Source organism: Neolamprologus multifasciatus, chromosome 8 (genome assembly GCF_963576455.1).
Source record: "Neolamprologus multifasciatus chromosome 8, fNeoMul1.2, whole genome shotgun sequence".
Classification (NCBI taxonomy): Eukaryota; Metazoa; Chordata; class Actinopteri; order Cichliformes; family Cichlidae; genus Neolamprologus; species Neolamprologus multifasciatus.
This window is the reverse complement of record NC_140446.1, coordinates 8,654,172-8,674,036: the sequence shown is the minus strand read 5'-3', so window position 1 is coordinate 8,674,036 and position 19,865 is coordinate 8,654,172. Positions and strand designations below refer to the sequence as shown.

The window sequence follows — 19,865 nt, the reverse complement described above, 5'->3', positions numbered from 1 at the left end:
TATTTGGTGAGTTTTCTCTTGCAAATACATCAATTTTCACAGTATTGTTGAAATTGAAATAGCTTGAAATTACGTGTTTTCATCTTTTGTCTTTTTCTCCTTGTTTGTATCTCTTTCCTCTTATTTGTATCCCTCTGACTAGTCATGGAAAAATGAGTACACTAAGTGGGAACCAGATCAATTCTGTGGAATTAAACAAATAACAATTCCTACTGAATATTTGTGGATGCCAGATATAACTATTTCAGAGATGTAAGTTTAACATATATGCACATAAACTCACACAGACCATACAGTCATTAGCAATAAGGCATTAAGCTACAGCTAAAAAAACAAACAAAGCTGAACATTTATAATTCATTATTAGAAACTTATATGCTGCTCTTCAAAATCTTAACATCATTAAATTTTTTATCCTTGAAGATATTGTATAATTCATTAAATATGTTGCAAATTGAGCAGCAAGCCCTTCAGGTCCATGTGGTCATGTTGAGCCCTCCAAGACATTAATAAAGACTATATCTATGTTGACCATCCCATTAAAAAAGAATAGCAACTAAATGCTGTTTTTTTTTCTCAAAACTGTCCTGGATAATTTTGGAGATGTGCACTGGATAATTGTTTTGTCATGGTGCAATCAACTCAAACCAAGCAGGATTCATGAGGTACATCGTGGCTTTGAAACATGAAATGATAACCTTCCTTTTCCAAGATCCATTTTGTCCAGCACATATCTATATGGATGCACCTGAATATTCAGTTATTTGGATATCCCCCTGTCATTTAGATAATCTTGCAGTGATATTCCTGCACTTGTTCATCCTTGTGTTGCTAAAGTTTTAGTGTTTTAGTTTTAGTTTTAGTGCTAAATCCTTTGCAAACCCCCCCAAACCTATGGACAGTTCTGGATTGCTTGCCCACTGCTCCATTTCTCTTTACACACCAAAAACAACACATCCAAAAGATATTGTGTTAGATCTGCCTTTTCCTACAGACCAGTGGCTACTTTTTCAGTGATGAAGAGTTACACATCCTGCACAGGGAGGAATGCAAGTTAGAGTAGCTCCTTTACATAAAAAAAAGAAAGACCATGTCTGAATCAAGGAAGAGGCCTATGGGTACATCTTTCACCATCTTACAGCCATTTCCCAACTTTCTCTGAATGGTACTCATGGCTTATCCAGTAACTACAGATTAAATCCTTAGTTTTTCTTATACTACGAAAATGGGTCAGTTCTTAATGGGGTACATTCTCCATAGTAACAGATGCTGTATTCTCCAGAGCAGAGATGAAAAGGTATGATTTGCTCTTGAGGGCATGTGTGGGTATTACCAGTTGGACTCTGTGTGTAACAGCCCTAGGGTTCATTTTTGTCCCACGCAGGCATGTTTGTGTGGGTCATTCGTATTGATCCTGGTGGTCTGAGCTTGATGAGGTGTGGATAAAGGCGTGTCTGAGGACAGTTGGGAGGGGAGAGATCATTGGTTACCAAACTTTGTCATAATTTCTAGTCCATCATTTCTAGCTGAAATTATTAAGTAATTTAACACAAACTCTGGTGTAAGTCGCCACTTGATGTTACAGTTTTTATCTGGATTGTAACATAAGCGGGTGACCGTGGCTCAAAGAGTTGGCAGTTCGTCTTGTAACCGGAAGGTTGCCGGTTCGAGCCCCGGCCCGGTCAGTCTCAGTCGTTGTGTCCTTGGGCAAGACACTTCACCTACCGCCTACTGGTGTTGGCCAGAGGGGCCGATGGCGCGATATGGCAGCCTCGCTTCTGTCAGTCTGCCCCAGGGCAGCTGTGGCTACAACCATAGCTTGCCTCCACCAGTGTGTGAATGTGAGAGTGAATGAATAGTGGCATTGTAAAGCGCTTTGGGTGCCTTGAAAAGCGCTATATAAATCCAATCCATTATTATAAGTAATTAAGACATGGTGGCTTAATGCATTAATCCTCCTCAGCTGGAGAGTAAGATTTGAGTAGGATTCTGCCTACGTATTTGTCATAACTGATGCTGCTTTTTTGAGTTGCTATTATTTGTGCCATAACTGATTGTAATTTTCTGCCTTACAGGACAGAGAGAGACAAAGCCTCTCCGAGTCCTTATCTCTCCATTGAAAGCGGTGGTTTGGTTGAATACAGAAATGACCAGGTGATCGTAAGCACCTGCAAGCTGCACGTGTACAAATTCCCTTTTGATGTCCAGAGGTGCAACCTCTCCTTCAAGTCTATCATGCACTCTGGTGAGCCCATAGCATATATGCGTGCCGTTCATGAAGTCATAAACCCAAACCATCAGATACCACAATATATACTTCTTTCTTGCTGATCTTTTATTTTTATGTTCCACTTCAGATGAAGAAATAAAGTTACAATTCAACGAAACCAGTAATACGGTCACAGAATGGTCTCGAAATGTGATGCAGACACAATACGAGTGGCTGTTTATCAACATGTCAGTTACCACCAAAACTGTCAATGAATTTGACTTCGACCAACTTATGATTGTTTACACTGTGAGTATTTCTGGGAGCAGCTGCTCAGAAATGGGGAAAAAAAAGCATTAATCAAGTTCGTTGCTTTTTCGTTACTTTCCTTTTTGTTGCCATAATACATGTCCAATATAGAGTAGGAGTAGGATGATTAACCACCTCACATGCAAATTGACAGATTACCATGAAGAGGAGGTCTGTCCTCTACATTGCCAATTTCTTGCTGCCAGTCTTCTTCTTCTTGTGTCTGGACTTAGCCTCCTTCCTGATATTAGACAGTGGAGGTGAGAAGCTCGGCTTCAAGATCACTGTCCTGCTCGCTGTCACAGTGATGCAGCTTCTTCTCAATGAGATTCTGCCCAGCTCTTCAGACAGTGTTCCACTTATAGGTAAAGAAGAGCATATTTGACTTCATGCAGTGAATTAATCAAGCTATCAAGTCATCAAGTGATTTGTCCACTTTCATGCTGGATGCCCTCCTCAGCTGTCTATTGCATTGGGGTTTTTGCTCTGATGCTGCTCAGCCTCCTGGAGACAATTTTGGTGATGCATCTGATTGAGAAAGACTCGGCAGCCCAGGATAATGAGACAGATGGAAGCCAAAGCCTGGTGGAGTGCTGTGAGGAGAAACAGGACATATCCAACTTTCACAGCAGTTTTAGAGGTGTGCTTAATTGTTGCAGTCATTGTCTGTCACCTATCTATGTAATTCTAGCTGTGTTGCATTGATCTTCCTGTCTATGTTTTTTATTCCAGACATGAAGAGATGTAGTCATTGTGCATCTGTTCATGATGTATCTGTGGATGAAAGACCAACTGTGTCTACATCAATCAACAGTCTGCCACCATTGACTATAAAGGTTGGAGTTAAATTGGACTTTTAAGTGTTTTTCAAGTGAAATATAAAAACTGATGAAAGAGATCATGTTGCATGAGAGAGAGATTATCCCAAACCCTAACATGGGTGTTGAAAGTACACACTTTCACTAAATCAATGTGAAAACAAATCAGTGTGTGAAATGTAGCAGCAACTAGACCATAAATGGATGTATATGTAATCTTATTGATTACATTTCAACAAAACTATTTTTTCAGGGTTGTAGCTGCAACCTGATGAAGATGTTCTTTCCACTGGAAAAAGTCTCAGATGACCTGCGGGAGACTAGGAAAACCGTGACTCTGCACAGTACCAACAAGAAGTCCGGCTACTGGACCAATATAGTAAAACATATCAACAGGGTTTTTGTCATTTTTTATTTGACAACAGTGACTGTGTTTTTATCAATTATGATTTTATTGTGGAACAGTGCTGAAGATGAGTAGGCCGAAAGTTACTTTACTTTAAATCATTAGCATGAGGATTAACTTTACTTAACTAAAAGTTTCTGTTCCTTTAAGTCCAAGTCTAAAGTATGCATTTAGACTAGGGGTGGGTTTTGATTATCGATTTATCGATTAAAATCGATTCTAGCTTGGATAACGTGATATCATTCATTAAAATCCTGAATCGATTTTTTTAATATAAATTTATTTTATTCTCATGTTAAACCTCACAAAATTTCAACAACCATCAAACAGCTAAAACAGTAAATGAGAGCAGGTACACGGATTCTGCACAAAGACGTAAACACGAAGCGCAGACCCGCGGACGGATCAGAATCAGCTAGAAGTCGCCTTTCTCACCCGACGCCACGGACACGGTCGGGGCTGAAAGCCGACGGCTCTCTGATTCTGATGTTTCGACCGGTCCGTGCTTTGTGTTTAGCGCTAGATTCTGAAGCTGCAAGTTTTATTTCTCTCCAAACAATATTGACTGAACCAGCAGCAAAAGAAGACCCAAACTATGCTTCACATAAACATCGTCATGAACTCCCTCTTACTTTTGCTGTTTTGCTTCCACCAGGATAAAATTACACTTCATGCACAGCTCTCTCTCTCTCTCTCTCTCTCTCTCTCTCTCTCTCTCTCTCAGTATACATCAAGAACAGTTTCCCGTCTAAAAATCAGTTTTCTGCATTATTTGCTTGCTTGTTATGCACAAGTCTACCGTTGTGTACAGTGCTGTCCGCCGCTGTTTTTTCCTTTTCCTTTCTTCTGAAAAGAAAGCCTAATTTCTCCTGTTCTAGGCTACTGAACAAATTTAATCTTCTTAAATTTATGCAAAATTGCAAAATGCTTAGCTGTGTCTCTGATGCTGCTTCACTTCAGCAGCATCAGGTAATGTTCATATGTTGATTAACGTTTTTCTTTGGTTTTTGATCTACTGCAGAATATTTTTATAAAATCCGAGGCCTGGAAAATCGCCTTCATGTTTTTCTTGTGTTTTATCTTCAGCTAATTTGACACAAAGGCTTCTGCTGTGATGCTCACACCTTTGATAAAGTCTTGCAAGTGTCAGCTTTCTTATTATAGATATAAAGATATGGAAATGTACCGATGCATGATCTGAATTATAATATTTCTGACTGTCTGAGGCAAAATTTCCCCGACTTAAATCTAAACGAATCAAATTGAATCGAACTGAATCAAATCACAGATCGAATCGATTCGATTTGACCTTGTGAATTGGAATTGAATCAATTCTAGACGGTACCCAGCCCTAATTTAGACCCTTTTCCTACACTTTATAACATTTGTACTGTGTGATGGACCTCATATTTCGGTCCACTTTGAACTCACATTTATTCACTGTAACTTTAGTTCACATCACATTATATGCATGGCAATATAAAGCAATGCAGTTCATGAGTGTTGTATATCTTTCATTTACATCTGTATCCTGTTGGAATAAACATTAAAAAGCTTTCTATTTTTTTCTTTTGTATATCTCTGTGTGTTTGTTGCACAACCAACTGACTCTTTGAATTATAAAGTGCACTCCATGTAAAGGTAATGATCATGAAAGTTTGTTTCCCATTTCCGCTCAGCATTTCTATAAGTTCTTCTATGATTATATTGGAATCACAAATATAAGTTGAAGAATTTGCAGATGGGACTAGTCTAGGGTCGAACCTTAGACCAGTTTTTTTTTTTTATTTATATTTCACATTTGAGCCACCTCCTTAAACTTTTTATTATTATACTTCACCTAACAAACTAAAAAAGGTATCTTACCTCAGTGGATGTTTAATTATCATCAAAAATTGGATGTTTAACTTCATTAAACTTTGAATGTGGCAAAAATGTCAATGGGCTAAGGAAGCCAGTCCCTTCAATTGCAAAAAAATCATATAGTTAAGCTTTTCCCAGCTTCCCTTCAGCTGGTCCAAAATAGATTAATCTGGCTGCTAAAAAAGAAAAAAGAAAGCCTGGTTGTTGCATTTCGGTCCATTAACTTTCAAATTAGGACCAGGAGTTTAACCCCTATTCCTATTTCCCTTTAATGACTAAATGACTGACAATTAGCTAAATTTTCTTTACCTCTCTGACTTCATTAAAGGGTTTCCAACAGCTTCCAACAAGTGTGCAATCAGTTTAGCAGAAAAAAAATGTCAGTTTCAAATGTTGAAAAACATAATTTGCTCATTTGTTATGTAGATCAACTACTCAGCACAGCTAAGAGGGGAAAATGGATGTACAAACTTCACAAAATCTTGCTGTGTTTTTTTATGTGTGATTGTGAGTATGTTGGGGTTGGTGTTGCTGTGGCTCAGGATGTAGAGCAGATCACCTACTAGTTGGAAAGTTGGTGGCTTGGCCCCTGTCTGCTCCAGTCTGCATGCCAAACATCCTTGGACAAGATAGAAAGCACTTACATATGAAAAGCATTTTTTAAAAAGTGCTTATATGAAAGGGTGAATGAGGCAAGTTGTATAAAAAAGTGCATTAATCTCTCAGAGAAACGTGCTAAAGAACCAGTTATTTGTGTTTGTGTGTTTCAAGGTAACTGTATTTATACCAATAGGCAAGGTAAATTTGCTTTACAGAAAAATGATAGCATTTGGCATCCCTTCAAAAGCACACATACCTAATAAAAAATATAAACCTCACTGTAGAACATATATAGTAATTTAAACGTTTCGAATCAAAAACAAAAACAGTTCTTATTTATCTTATTCAGTGACAGCAACAGGGACAAAGCTGTTTTTATAATGCTTTGTCCTGCAGCTTGGAAATAGAAACCTCTGTCCTGAGGAAAGAAGCTGAAATTCACCCCTTAGAGCAGAGCTTCCCAAAGTGTGGGGCCCGCCCCCTAGGGGGGCGCAGAGCCATTGCGGGGGGGAGCGCGGTATGAAAAGGGACGAACACAAAAGAAAAACGCTTAGACACTGCTAGCACAGGACGCCTACACAAACGCAAAGCAGGAGATGAAGCATCGCTGAATATGTTTCCAAACCAACTTCATTCTAAGCCAAAGACAAGAAAATATGATGAAGCAAATCTTCCCTTTGGTTTCACCTGCACAAGTGCCGAGGTAGGTCTTGATGGTGATTACTCTCTAAGGATGGATGTGGTAGGCCCACAGTTGGTGATTACATTTGCCCCCCCCCCCCCCCCCCCCCCCCCCCCCCCCCCCCCCCCCCCCTTTCCAGTATGTGGCAGTGACATTAGCAGAACAGGAAGCCTCTCCAGACAGCACTTAGAGCATGACAGGGCTCATTGATCTCTCACAGCTATGATGATTGTATCTCTCTTCTTTCTCCTCATCCTCAAAGGTAAGTTTCACTATTTCTGTAAAATGCATGCAGCTTATCATTTAATTCAGTTAAGAAACACTGTTTTTGCTTTTGACCAATAAAATCTTTTTCAGTGTAAGACAATGGCTTATGTTACCATCTAGTAGCTACCAGCTGACAACCGTTAATTAAATGCTTCAATTTACTAAATCTGTTGTGTTGTGAGCTTCATTCTTTAACACAATTTTAATTGGTTATTAGGAGGATCGGGACAACATAATGATGAGGTGGTAACATTCAGATACTCATCAAGAAAGTTTTATTCTTTTCTTTTTTTCTCCATAGAAACATTTATTTAGTTTGAATAGAAGCTCTCCTGCTTAATCTGCTTGATATGAAACTCTGATATAAAACCTACTGTCCAAATAATCTTCCTACTTTTCTCAAATAATTATAAAACACAAAAAACATTGTGAAAAAAATTCAAACTAATTAAAAACAACCTGGCCATGGTTGAAGAACCCAGAAACTGAGAAGGAGATCACGAAACATGTTATTTCAGTCTTTATTATCACTAAAAGAAAACAGGAGAATCTGTAACTGGAGATGAGCTGGGACAGTGCAGGCTGGACTAAACACTTGGGCTGGTACAGAGGAACATTAGGAGTTAATCTTTTCAGTAATTGGAAACCAGAAGTGAGACTCAGGGAAGCCAAGCAAGGATTTATTGATGTTGCCAGGTTTATTGTTTGAAACCTAGCCAAAAGTATGTATTTTTTTACATTCTTGCATGTTTTCCCCATTTGTACCTTCTTGGTTTTTTTGTGAGCCTTTTTGTCTATATCCTTTGCACATTTAGGCATGTCGGGCCTATCCAGCATTTTTTACTTACCACCAGTTAGCTGACAGCTGAACTGTTCTCTTTACTTGAGTCTCCACGTACATCCAGCTGCACATCCGATGGTGCAATGTAAAACTAAACTTCAGTCTTTGTCTGACGGTTTTGGGTGCCAAGTGAGCTTTAGCAACAGCCTTGTGGTCAAACAGTGATTAGTACAGAAGCTTTATACTAGAAATAGGAGATGATAGGAGAGAGGAAGAGTCTAGCTCTTCTACGGCTGAGTTGTTTCAGAACCAAGCTATGAGCAGAGGTCAGATTAACTAACTTTTGATAAATAAAAGTCAGCTCACCACTGCTGAATACAAATAGATCCACATAGCACCAAATTTCTACCATTCATTGTGTAACTGGTATGCCCACTGGAGGGCAGGCTCATGTTGCTATTCCAGTCTGGATCCAGCTCAGGCATGCAAAAACACTGCGGGAACATTAAGAGGGTAATTCTTGAGGTGATTTTTTAACATTTAATAGCCCATACTTCTTGTGAAGATTATCTGTGGAAATTTAAAATAAATAGTGTTAAAAGATGACATGATATATACTGCAACACAGTAGTTACATTAAAAAAAAACAGGTTTACTATTTTCTTTCAGGTGGAAATACCTCCACTTTAGAGCTACAAGATGATGCTCAACTGATGCCCAATGAGACCATGACCAGAGGTAAGTAAAACTAACTTTGAGTTCACAGAAGTTATAGATGTGTGCATTTATATTTTTCTCTTGTAGGCTGATCACCCGCAGGAGGCACCATATAGGTCAGGTGCAATAAGTGTTCAGTGGCAGTGCAGGGCAGAGATCCTGGCAGTTTGGCTTGTTGTTAGTTCCTGGAACATGAAACATCAGCACTCTTGTGAGAAAGGAGCCTGACCTAATGAAAAGGTTGAGAGACGGTGACTAGATATAGTCAGGCTCACCTCAGTACACAACTTCGGCTCTGGAAGCAATCTGGAGCTGTCTAGTTTATGTTTCCAATGTGGAGTCACCCTTGGTGAGAGGTATGTTTGTTTGCTGCCAGTATGTTGGGGTTTTCCCCAGGGGTTATGGAATAACCAAAGTTAGTCAGAGGACTAACCAAGAAGACTAACTTACTCTATGGACTAACCATACTTGGTCCATAGACTAGTCCAATGTTTCCCAACCACTGTGCCGCAGTACAGAGGTGTGCCAAGAGAAATGATCAGGTTTGCTGTGGAAGATTATCTGGTTTCGCCTGATTGGTACTCTAAACGACCGGCATGAGTAACGGGCAGAACAATTACATTCTCTTCCTCTAGAGGGCAGTATAACTTCTTGCTCCAATTAAATGGGTTGCCAACTTACAGTAAAACGGAAAAAGACAAGGTAGAAATTACATAATAGTCATCCTGTGAGTGAGATGACAGCGCATAATATCAATAGATAAATATTTGAAAAGAAAAAGTAGTCAGTCTGACCTGGGTCCTGGAGATAATTCCGACCCAGATGAAGGTCCTAGCATGGGTAGTGGTTTGAAGAAAGCAAAAAAGATATACTGGGGACAAGCCAAGCCAATTCCACTATACCTGGTGCACGTGGAAAAATTATCAATATGCTTTTTGTAACATTTTTGTTTGGTGGGGTGCCGTGTGATTTTTCTAATGTGAAATATGTGCCGTGGCTCCAAAAGTGTAGGAAACACTGGACTTGTCCATATTTACCTTATGGACTAACTATGGTTTGGCCATAGTTAGTCCACCTATGAATATGAGGTTACCCTATTAGGACTAACCTATCAGCTCAACTTAGTCTATGGACTAAACATGTTTGAGCATAAGGGTGTTCCTAAGTTCACAGGTTGCTGATTGATTTAGTAATAATTTCATCAGTCCAGCAATCACATTTCTTGGACTTGGTTAGAGAGACAAGCTGAGCTGTCAAACAGTCACCACCTGGTGTTAAGTTGGATCAGGTGGGGGAGGATGCAGGAGACTCCTGGCACTCCAAAACTTATTATGAGGGTCACAAGACCCCAAGACTCACAACACTTTGATACCAATCCAACAGAGACATCGTCTGTGAGTGGACAATGTTCACAATTCCATTGCTGAAGCAGCTGTAAGAAGCTGCAGCTGTAAGATTGTACTAATAGCAGGCGGACGGGGGGCAGCTCTGACAGTAGCTGTGGGGGGAATATGGTGAGGCCATGAAACAAGACTTTTGTTCAGCCTCAACGCAATTTAATTATTATGCCAGGGTTTCGTTGTGTATAGTATTCAGTTCCTGTATTAATTTTAATATTAATAATAAATAGATTATTAATGAACCCTTTCTGAATGTATGTATAGACCTTTATATTTCAGATAATGTAATTAGAGAACTGATGAGACACATCCTGCAACCCAAGCCTTTTAGTGGCCACAAGAATCAGGATATCGGCTTTCATTTGTGAGTCAGTGCTTTTAATAGATTGATAAAAGGTTTCTGAAGCAGTCAATATCTACCCACAGAGATTACTGTGTTTGTCATGTTTAATACAACGTATGTTCAGCAGATCTGAAGAGAACATATATCAATTTTAAAGCCTGGATAATCACCAGGACACTGCAGTTTTTATTGAAAAGCATAATTGAGTGTGTTCAAGTTTCCTTTTTTTTTTATGCATTCCTCTCATTGCCTCACTAATACAAAATCTAATCTCATTTCAGATAAAAAAGTAGAAATTGATGAACTTTGCATTTTCCTGGCTGTTGCAAACCACCTGAACTTGACTAAAGACAATAATAAGTACACCATGAGCCGGCCCGTTAGACACCACACTCACCCTTTGACAGTAGTGCTTGAAATGAAAATCTATGCCATCTTAGATATGGTAAGTTGTACTTCTTTAGAGTTTTTTTAAAGGATTTTTTTTCTTTAATTAACGTATTAATTTGACAAATGACATTTATTAAAAATAAATGTGGTGTGTGTATTTTCCATGCAGCCATTTAACAGTTAAATGGGCAGCCGGAAAGCTTTGCATACATGTTGTATTGTATTTGGGACCACTGCAGTACAATTAAAAGAAAAGTATTTTCATAAGCAATAACTTATATTTGTATGTATATTGTATTTTATTAAGCTTGACTTGTGACTTGTGACTTCTTTGCTGACAGAGGGAAATTGACCAGACTTTAATTTCTTACATTTGGGTTTCTTTGGTCAGTATTCTCTTCTGTTAAAATACACAATATTTCCTGTAATGTGGAAATTCAAATTATTTATTTGAAAACGTGTCTATTTGCCCTGTCTTTCTGTATTTCTCCTCTTATATATCTGGTACATCTCCATGGGTAGAAATGGAAAAATGAGTACATTTGGTGGGACCCACATCAGTTCTGTGGACTTAAATACATAACTGTCCCTACCGGATATTTGTGGATACCAGACATAACAATTGAAGAGATGTAAGTGTAATATATTTGCACATGCACTCACACTGACAGATCCACATGCAGTAATGAGAGAACATTCATTTATTTTTAAAAATGTCAACAAAGCTAAAACATTATTGATTCACTTGTATAAAACATAAAATAATACACTACATGCTCCAAACTCAAAAAAGCCTATCCATTTATTCACTAAGGTGCACACTGAATCTAGAATATGGACGATACTAGATTGTATAAAAACTATTATTTGAAATATTAATTTGGTCCAAACTAATAGTTTGTGTCTTGTGTAGATATGCTTAAGCCTGTTCTTTGGCCTACTTGCATGCTGTACGTGCAAACTGACAAAAATAACAACTTTTCAAAATGACACCCCTTTCGGCAATTCGCTTAGCCTATAGTTTAAAGTGATTAACTCACAACTCCTTATCCAGATCTAAGTACCAGTCAGTGACACCCTGGCAACCAGGAAAAAAAGTGTTTATTGTTCTATTGATCTAGTTTGTGTTTGTTGGGTTTTTTATTAGATCTTTAGATTTGCCTCCTGGAGCTTTACATTGTAAACTGCATCTCACACCACAATGTTACTTGTTTTTCATGGTCTGTAATATGGTAAACTACAAGTGATCTCATTTGTCCCATATTTGCTTTCTTACAGGACAGAGAAGGACAAAGCTACTCCGAGTCCCTATCTCAGCATTAGCTCAGCTGGCTGGGTTGAATTCAGAAACGACCAGGTTGTGCTAAGCACCTGCAAAATGCATGTTTACAAATTTCCCTTCGATATTCAGAGCTGCAACCTTTCGTTCAAGTCTATCCTGCACACTGGTGAGTCCATAACATGTTTTGTTTAGGTGAACCCACACCATCAGATATCATATAGGTACAATATACATTATATACAACATATTTCTTTATGTTTGAGTTGGTCACAGTTATTTTTATATTCATTTCAGATGACGATATACAGTTACACTACCAGGAAAACAACACTTTGATCACACGGTTGTCTCGGGAAGTGATGCACACACAGTACGAGTGGCTGTTCATCAACATGATAGTCACCAACAAAACCAACCGCTTGAACTTCAACCAAACGTCTGTTGTTTATACTGTAAGTATTTTTCAAGCAGAGACACATCAATGGAAACTGTCCCGTTTGCCTATGTTACAGGCCTTCAACTGGGTCTGTTTTACACAGAAAAATTAGCTCAAATACATCTCCATAGTTCCAACTAAAAACCAGTGCATTTGGTATGTAGGCTCTTCTTCATCTGTTTATTAATACGATTTTTACACCATCCTTTTCTGTTTATTTACACATTCTTCTATATTTTCTTGATAGATTTGTCTTGTAGCAAAAACCACAGGTTCACATCTTAACCCGACTTGCTGACCTTATTTTTTTATGCATCAATATACAATTATAATTACCTTATATCTGTCACGATTTGTGAGGGCAGATCATGTGGAGAGAATGAGGTGTGGACCAAAGTGCAGACAAACAGAGATGGAGGTGGATTTTTTTTTTAAAAAAAGCAAGTCTTTATTGTCGGCTGCACAAAACACTGCAAAACAAAAGGCCACGGGGAGCTGAGATAAACTGAGAAAAACCTAAACTGGAAAAGCTAAACATGAAACTTCAAACACAAAACCTGAAATATAGAACTAGAAAAACCTGAAACGTGGAAGAATAGCAGACAAAATGCAGAGGAAATGCAAAGGGAGATACACAGACGAGCCAACGAGGAACAAAAGAAAACATAGACCATGTATACACACAGAGGGTAATGAGGAAATAGGAAAGAGGAAATACACGAACATAGAAACAAGGATGACTAGAAGTAACGCAGGGGACACAAGGAAGGCACAGATATAAAAGCTAAAGACTAGAAATCAGCGAAACACTAAAGGATGTTCCCAGGACAGCTGAGAGATCTCTTCAGCATGTCATGAGGCTCCGCCTGGGCCCCCTCCAAGTAGGCTCTACCCAAGAAACCTCACCTAGGAGGCATCAATTAAACACCCTGTTCGGATTCCCAAATCACCCCAACTTGCTCCATGGAGGAGCAAGTTGTTAGTCAGTCTGTTAGTCTGTTTGAAAGGCTGAGCCTAGTAACCCTTCATATGAAGCTCATTTCTCCACATGTACCCAAAATCTTCTTGCATCAGTCACCAGAGCTAGTTAACATAAACGAAGATAAGAACAAAGACCAACAAGTAAATCAACAGCTTCCCCACAAGAAACTTTAAGATGTGGTTGAATGTAGTTTTCAAGTCCACAAAATATAGACTATCCAGTACAAATGGAGGTGTTTCTTTGTCATGGATAACTGATTAATTATCCCTAGATAAATATGGAAAAACTGCTTTTTTGATGTAATTGAATAATTCAGTTCAGATTGAAAAAAGCCTGCTTCTCAGTAGTTATTTTAAACATTTAGACACTATAGTATATCATTTAATATGCACAATTTTGTTAAATTTCCCCTTCTGGTAATCTTAACATTCACTACTCTTAGTCTGGTCATGGTAAAACCCTAATCCACAAAGAGCTAGTTTATACAGGGTAAACATGTTACAGTCAAACATATATGAGGATAATCAATATATCTGATTAACCAATTGAACATAATTTCACAGATTACCATGAAGAGGAGGTCTATCCTGTACATTGTGAATTTCATTCTGCCAGTCCTCTTCTTCTTGTGTCTGGACTTGGCATCATTCCTCATCTCAGATACTGGGGGTGAGAAGCTCAGCTTCAAAGTCACCGTCCTGCTGGCTGTTACAGTGATGCAGCTTATCCTCAATGACATTCTGCCCTGTTCTTCAAACAAGGTTCCACTTATAGGTAAAGAAATGTATTTAACTGCACATAGTTACAGCAGGTGTATATTCATGCCACAGTTAATTATAAGGATTTACATATCAGAAGATCATCTGTTCCGGACCAGTTAGTAAAATTTAGTTAATAGAACCCCAGATGAACAGCAACACATGACATATTTCACTGTCATTATTTATCTGCTCAACTAGGAAACTAAGCCAGTAGCTTGTAGTCCCCCCTTTAGCAGCCAGAACTTAAAGTAATTGTTTTCTCTCTGACTTTATCAGTCTCTCACAAAATTTTGGTGGAATTCTGGCTGATTTACTTCATTAAGGTTTACAGGCATTCATTTATGCACAGTTCTCCTAAGGTCTTGCCACAGCATTTCAATCAGGTTGAGGTTTTTGACTGGAACATTGTAGCACTGATTCTTTTTCGCCCATTCTGTTATAGAAATGCTGAAATTCAGTTTCAGACAAGATCAAACTGTCAAACAGATAATCTCACTTTTGACTCTATAATACTTTGGTATACAGAGGAATTCATGGTGGACTCAAGGACTACAAGGTGCCTAGGTCCTGTGGCTGCAAAACAAGCCTGAATCATCCTTCCTCCACTGTGCTTGACAGTTGACATGAGATGTTTACACTAACATGCTCTGTTTGTTCATTTTCCAAATATAGTGCTGTGCATTATGTTTAGTATCTCCACTTTGATTATACTGGCCCAAGGACGATGTTCCAGAAGTCTTGCGGTTTCTTTAGATGCAACAGGCTTTCTCTTGGCAACCATTCTAAGCTTGTTTGGTCTTTTTCTGACTGTACTCCCATAAACTCATGCTAACTGAGGCCTGTGACTGAGTCTGAGATGTAATTCTTGGGTGGCAGTTTCTCTGAGTGCTACATTGTCTGACCTCGGGATGAATTGGGACATCCACTCCTGGCAACACTGGCAATTATCCTAAATGTTTCCACTTGTAATTAACATTTCTTACTTTAGAAAGTTGGACTTTAAAAAGTTTTTTTCCAGACTGATGGGCAGCAGCAATTGCTTCTTGTCTGAATTTACCCTCAATCAGTCGTGGCAGATGACTGCCCCTCCCTGGTTTCCTCCTGTTACAAAATAAGTTTTTCCTTCCCACTGTCACCAAGTGCTTGCTCATACAGGGTTATCTGATTGTTCGGGTGTCCTCTGTAATATTGTAGGGTATTTACCTTACTTTGCAACGTAGTGTAAAATGTCATGCATTATTGTTCATCTGAACCATTTACCTAATTTTAGCACCTGGTAAGAACCACATTACTTTTTATTACCTCTGTATGTAAAACCTTAGAAGTTAAAAACCATGTACTTTCTTTTTACAATGACTGTATATCCACATTTAATGACACAGCCTGCTCTCCTCAGCTGTCTACTGCATTGGGATATTTGCTCTGATGCTGCTCAGCCTCCTGGAGACAATTTTGGTGATGCATCTGCTTGAGAAAGACTCTGCAGCTCAAGATAATGAGACTAGTAGAGACCAAAGCACAGATGTGAACTGTGGTGACAAATCCAACCCACACAGAAACCTTGAAATTTCTAAAATTTCAGGTATATTTTGGATGTATAGTTATGGTTTATATACTCACAGACACATTAATAATGGTTCAATGTACAACTAATTCTTTATATAAATTTAAATTGTGTTGCCTTTATCTTTATGCCTAATATGTTTTTCCAGATAGTCACTGTGCATCTGTCTGTGATGCACCTGCTGAAGAAATGCAATCGGTGATCAAAGAGGTGAGGATTATATTACACTTTTAAAGGATTTTTTCAATTTCTTATTTTTTAAGTGTAAAAAAATCTTAACAGACAATGTGTTTGCATGGAAGAGATTATTCTTAACATTTTTGTATATCTGGAATGATCTCTTTTGTTCCAAATGGAGTGGGGAAAAAACCATCTGCAAATATGCACTGCTAATGTTAATTATCTTTCTCCAAAACCGCTTTCAGGGGAGCAGCAGTAAACTGACGGACGTGTCCTTTGCTGTGGAAAAAGTTTCAGATGAACCAGGGGCAACTGAGAAACCAATGAATCGACTCAGCAGTAACAGGAAGGAAGAAATGAAGTCAGGCTATTGGACCAGAGTGGTTAAAATCATTAACAGGGCTTTCTTGATTTTTTATGTCTCAGCAGTCACTCTGTTTTTAGGGGTTATGTTTATAATGTGGAACAGTTCTGAAGATGATGATGGGTAGAAGAAAAACCCTCAATAAATAAATTCTTAGTTTAAAAACAAAGTTAAACATTTTGAAATCCTTATGTAGTTTCCATGTATTCAAACCAAAGAAGACAGAACAGTCATTGATGCAATGTAGGCTGGTGAGAGTGCATACTGGCATGTTACAAAGTAATCCAAAGATGTAAACGTGGAGTCTGATCCACACTGATAATGTAGTTATGTTTAGTTATCTATTATGCATCATCAAATTTAAAATGACCCACTGTAGAAAAGACTGACTTTTAAAGCATTATTACAAAAACTTGGGGGACAAGTCTTGTCCTCAGTCTGCTATCTAGTGTATGTTTAAGCTTCTAAAGTTCAAACTGGTCGCAACTTTGTTATATTTATTAATTGCTTTTTACAGTTAAAGTTAAAATGTACCAACTAGATTAATATCTAGTTGGTACATCTGGTAAAATCTTGCATATTATTTTAAAACACATTGGGTCTAACCCAGTCTGACCTCAATGATTTTGGTCACTGGATTTTTGACTGGTACTCCTCTATATTGTACTTTCATTTTCTTTGAATTTTAAATTTAAATTTAAATTTAAAATGTGTATTTATTTTGATGAGAATTTTAGTAAAGGGACATCTGTTGCTGTAAGTCTGGAAGTCATTTGATGGGATGTTAGTTTGTGTATGTATATGTGTATGTGTATGCATATTTTTATGTGATAATGGCTTTTCTTGCTGGGTTAAGGTTAATTATATGATTGGAAAAATGATTTAGCCAAATATTGAAAATGAGAATTTAGCCATATACAGTACTTCTTGTGGATGAGATTGCCTTGGCTTCACAGTTACACTGTGAGGAAACCTGGAGTCATTTTTGCCCAGGACAACCTTTAAAAATTTGCTTTCTAACTAACTGTTTTCTTTCATCTCTGCCATATCAATAAAATTAGAAACATTCTATCTCAGAATGATATTAGTTCAACCTAGTTCATCCATGAATCACTTCTAGACCACACTGTCATAATTCTGTATTATTTGGATGTTCTAGAAACTCCCTGAAAAGCTGTAGGAAGTGTACTAACATGGACTAGAAAAGAGAGATCATATTTCCCTCTATATCTGTTTACTGGGTTAGGGTTAGGTTAAGGTTAAATCCAGAAATGACACACTCTCCATTGTTATCAAAAGGATAAAACTTTCAGTTTTCAACCAGACTATTTCTGGTTACATAACATATATCTTCTGATGTGACTTGGACAGAGTCATCGAAACATCAGACACCCTCAGCCAGCCTGTGATGATGAGGCCCTGGCTTGTGTCCAATTCATCTTCCAGGCCTTGGAAAGCTTCCAAACCCTGCTCATCCTGATGCCACTTTTCCCATAAACTTGCTTGTGCTGCAACCACAATTCAACCTGGTTGATTGCCCCATGTCTTCCACTTTTAGCTGGTTCTGACCTCAATGCCTGCTGCAGAGACTTTGTTGTTGCTGGAGTCCCTGTATAGCATCACTTGCTTGGCAGGGTGACCATGAATTCTTCCAAAACACAAGGTGAAGGGAAGTTTTCAGCTTGTTCTCGCTGACAATCTGTGCAGGTAGTGCCTAATCCTCCTCTCAAATCCTTAACATGGGTCAGTGGAAACTCATAGACCTGCAGTGACCAGAGGAGCTGAGTTGTATTTAGGTCTGGATTAGGTGACCCTGAAACACCTTTAGTTATTCTGGTTTTTAGTTTTCACTGCTTTTCACTTTCCATGTCTTTACATGTCACTGCAATAAATGATCTCTACTCTCTCCATAGTATGTACTTTGTCTTTCTCTCTGTGCTAAAGCCACTGCTGAATTTGCACACATGGACTATGACAATAATTATTATTACAGTGGTGTTACATTCAGTGGTGAACTGAAGGGGTGCCCCAAGACCGAGTATAAGATAAGTAAAGATTATTTTAAAATGTAAATTATGTAACTGACACTTTTCAGTCCTAGAATAAAAATATTAAGACTATTTGAAAGGGTACACCAAAGAGTGTCAAGAAAGCAGGATTACTGAGCATGCATCAATTTATAGTAGTAAACAAACAAACAAAGTGACTGTAAAGAGTGACTGGCCAGTTGGATGGAGATGAGATTGTAGCCAAGCATTTCACTTCTCCTTCTTTCTTTTCCATCCACCTTTATTGCAGACAGTGGAGAAGCTTTAACTATTATGTTGGACTGTTAAAAGTGGAAGTCCACCTTTAAATTTATTACTTTGTGTTTTCCAGTTATGACCACGCTGGTGCAGAGCACATTAACTACAACAAGGTAATTGGGAATAGATGCAAACAATGATAAACAAATATCAAGTGGAGGGAAATTAATTCGCTTTTTTATCTTTTTGAGTTTGCCCCCTTCAAATCTTCCTCTGCTGGAAGATGAAGCTAAAGTTTCTAAAAAGTCCTTCACCACATCTACAGTGGGGCAAAAAAGTATTTAGTCAGCCACCGATTGTGCAAGTTCCCCCACTTAAAATGATGACAGAGGTCAGTAATTTGCACCAGAGGTACACTTCAACTGTGAGAGACAGAATGTGAAAAAAAAATCCATGAATTCACATGGTAGGATTTGTAAAGAATTTATTCGTAAATCAGGGTGGAAAATAAGTATTTGGTCACCTCAAACAAGGAAAATCCCTGGCTCTCACAGACCTGTAACGTCTTCTGTAAGAAGCTTTTCTGTCCCCCACTCGTTACCTGTATGAATGGCACCTGTTTGACCTCATCATCTGTATAAAAGACACCTGTCCACAGCCTCAACCAGTCAGACTCCAAACTCCGCCATGGCCAAGACCAAAGAGCTTTCGAAGGACACCAGGAAAAGAATTGTAGACCTGCACCAGACTGGGAAGAGTGAATCTACAATAGGCAAGCAGCTTGGTGTGAAAAAATCAACTGTGGGAGCAATCATCAGAAAATGGAAGACATACAAGACCACTGATAATCTCCCTCGATCTGGGGCTCCACGCAAGATCTCATCCCGTGGGGTCAAAATGATCATGAGAACGGTGAGCAAAGATCCCAGAACCACACGGGGGGACCTGGTGAATGACCTGCAGAGAGCTGGGACCAAAGTAACAAAGGTCACCATCAGTAACACACTACAACGGCAGGGAATCAAATCCCGCAGTGCCAGACGTGTTCCGCTGCTGAAGCCAGTGCATGTCCAGGCCCGTCTGAAGTTTGCCAGAGAGCACATGGATGATACAGCAGAGGATTGGGAGAATGTCATGTGGTCAGATGAAACCAAAGTAGAACTTTTTGGTATAAACTCAACTCGTCGTGTTTGGAGGAAGAAGAATACTGAGTTGCATCCCAAGAACACCATACCTACTGTGAAGCATGGGGGTGGAAACATCAT

The 19,865-nt window shown here is 38.7% G+C and overlaps 1 protein-coding gene and 1 pseudogene across 2 annotated transcripts; both read left to right on the top strand.

Annotated features, from left to right (window-relative positions):
- Positions 1 to 1,225: 1,225 nt before the first annotated feature.
- LOC146512427 (5-hydroxytryptamine receptor 3B-like) lies at positions 1,226 to 5,415 on the top strand (annotated as a pseudogene). Its single transcript, XR_014875808.1, has 4 exons — positions 1,226 to 1,229; positions 2,030 to 2,245; positions 2,358 to 3,354; positions 3,590 to 5,415. The product of XR_014875808.1 is annotated as a 5-hydroxytryptamine receptor 3B-like (transcript).
- A 5,212-nt stretch (positions 5,416 to 10,627) lies between these two features.
- Positions 10,628 to 17,004, top strand: LOC146512426 (5-hydroxytryptamine receptor 3A-like). The gene is made up of 9 exons (XM_085171003.1): positions 10,628 to 10,840; positions 11,127 to 11,171; positions 11,308 to 11,417; positions 12,064 to 12,233; positions 12,362 to 12,519; positions 14,049 to 14,259; positions 15,643 to 15,828; positions 15,959 to 16,020; positions 16,236 to 17,004. The coding sequence occupies exons 1-9, from the start codon at positions 10,628 to 10,630 to the stop codon at positions 16,479 to 16,481; spliced, it is 1,401 nt and encodes a 466-aa protein (XP_085027129.1). The 3' UTR covers positions 16,482 to 17,004.
- Positions 17,005 to 19,865: the final 2,861 nt, after the last annotated feature.

Bases quoted from the DNA above. Each gene is read 5' to 3' on its own strand.
- LOC146512426 (XM_085171003.1), top strand. From the start codon at position 10,628: ATGCATTCCTCTCATTGCCTCACTAATACAAAATCTAATCTCATTTCA. The intron at 11,172-11,307 runs GTCAGTATTCTC...CTCCATGGGTAG, and splicing joins CTTACATTTGGGTTTCTTTG to AAATGGAAAAATGAGTACAT. The intron at 12,520-14,048 runs GTAAGTATTTTT...ATAATTTCACAG, and splicing joins AAACGTCTGTTGTTTATACT to ATTACCATGAAGAGGAGGTC.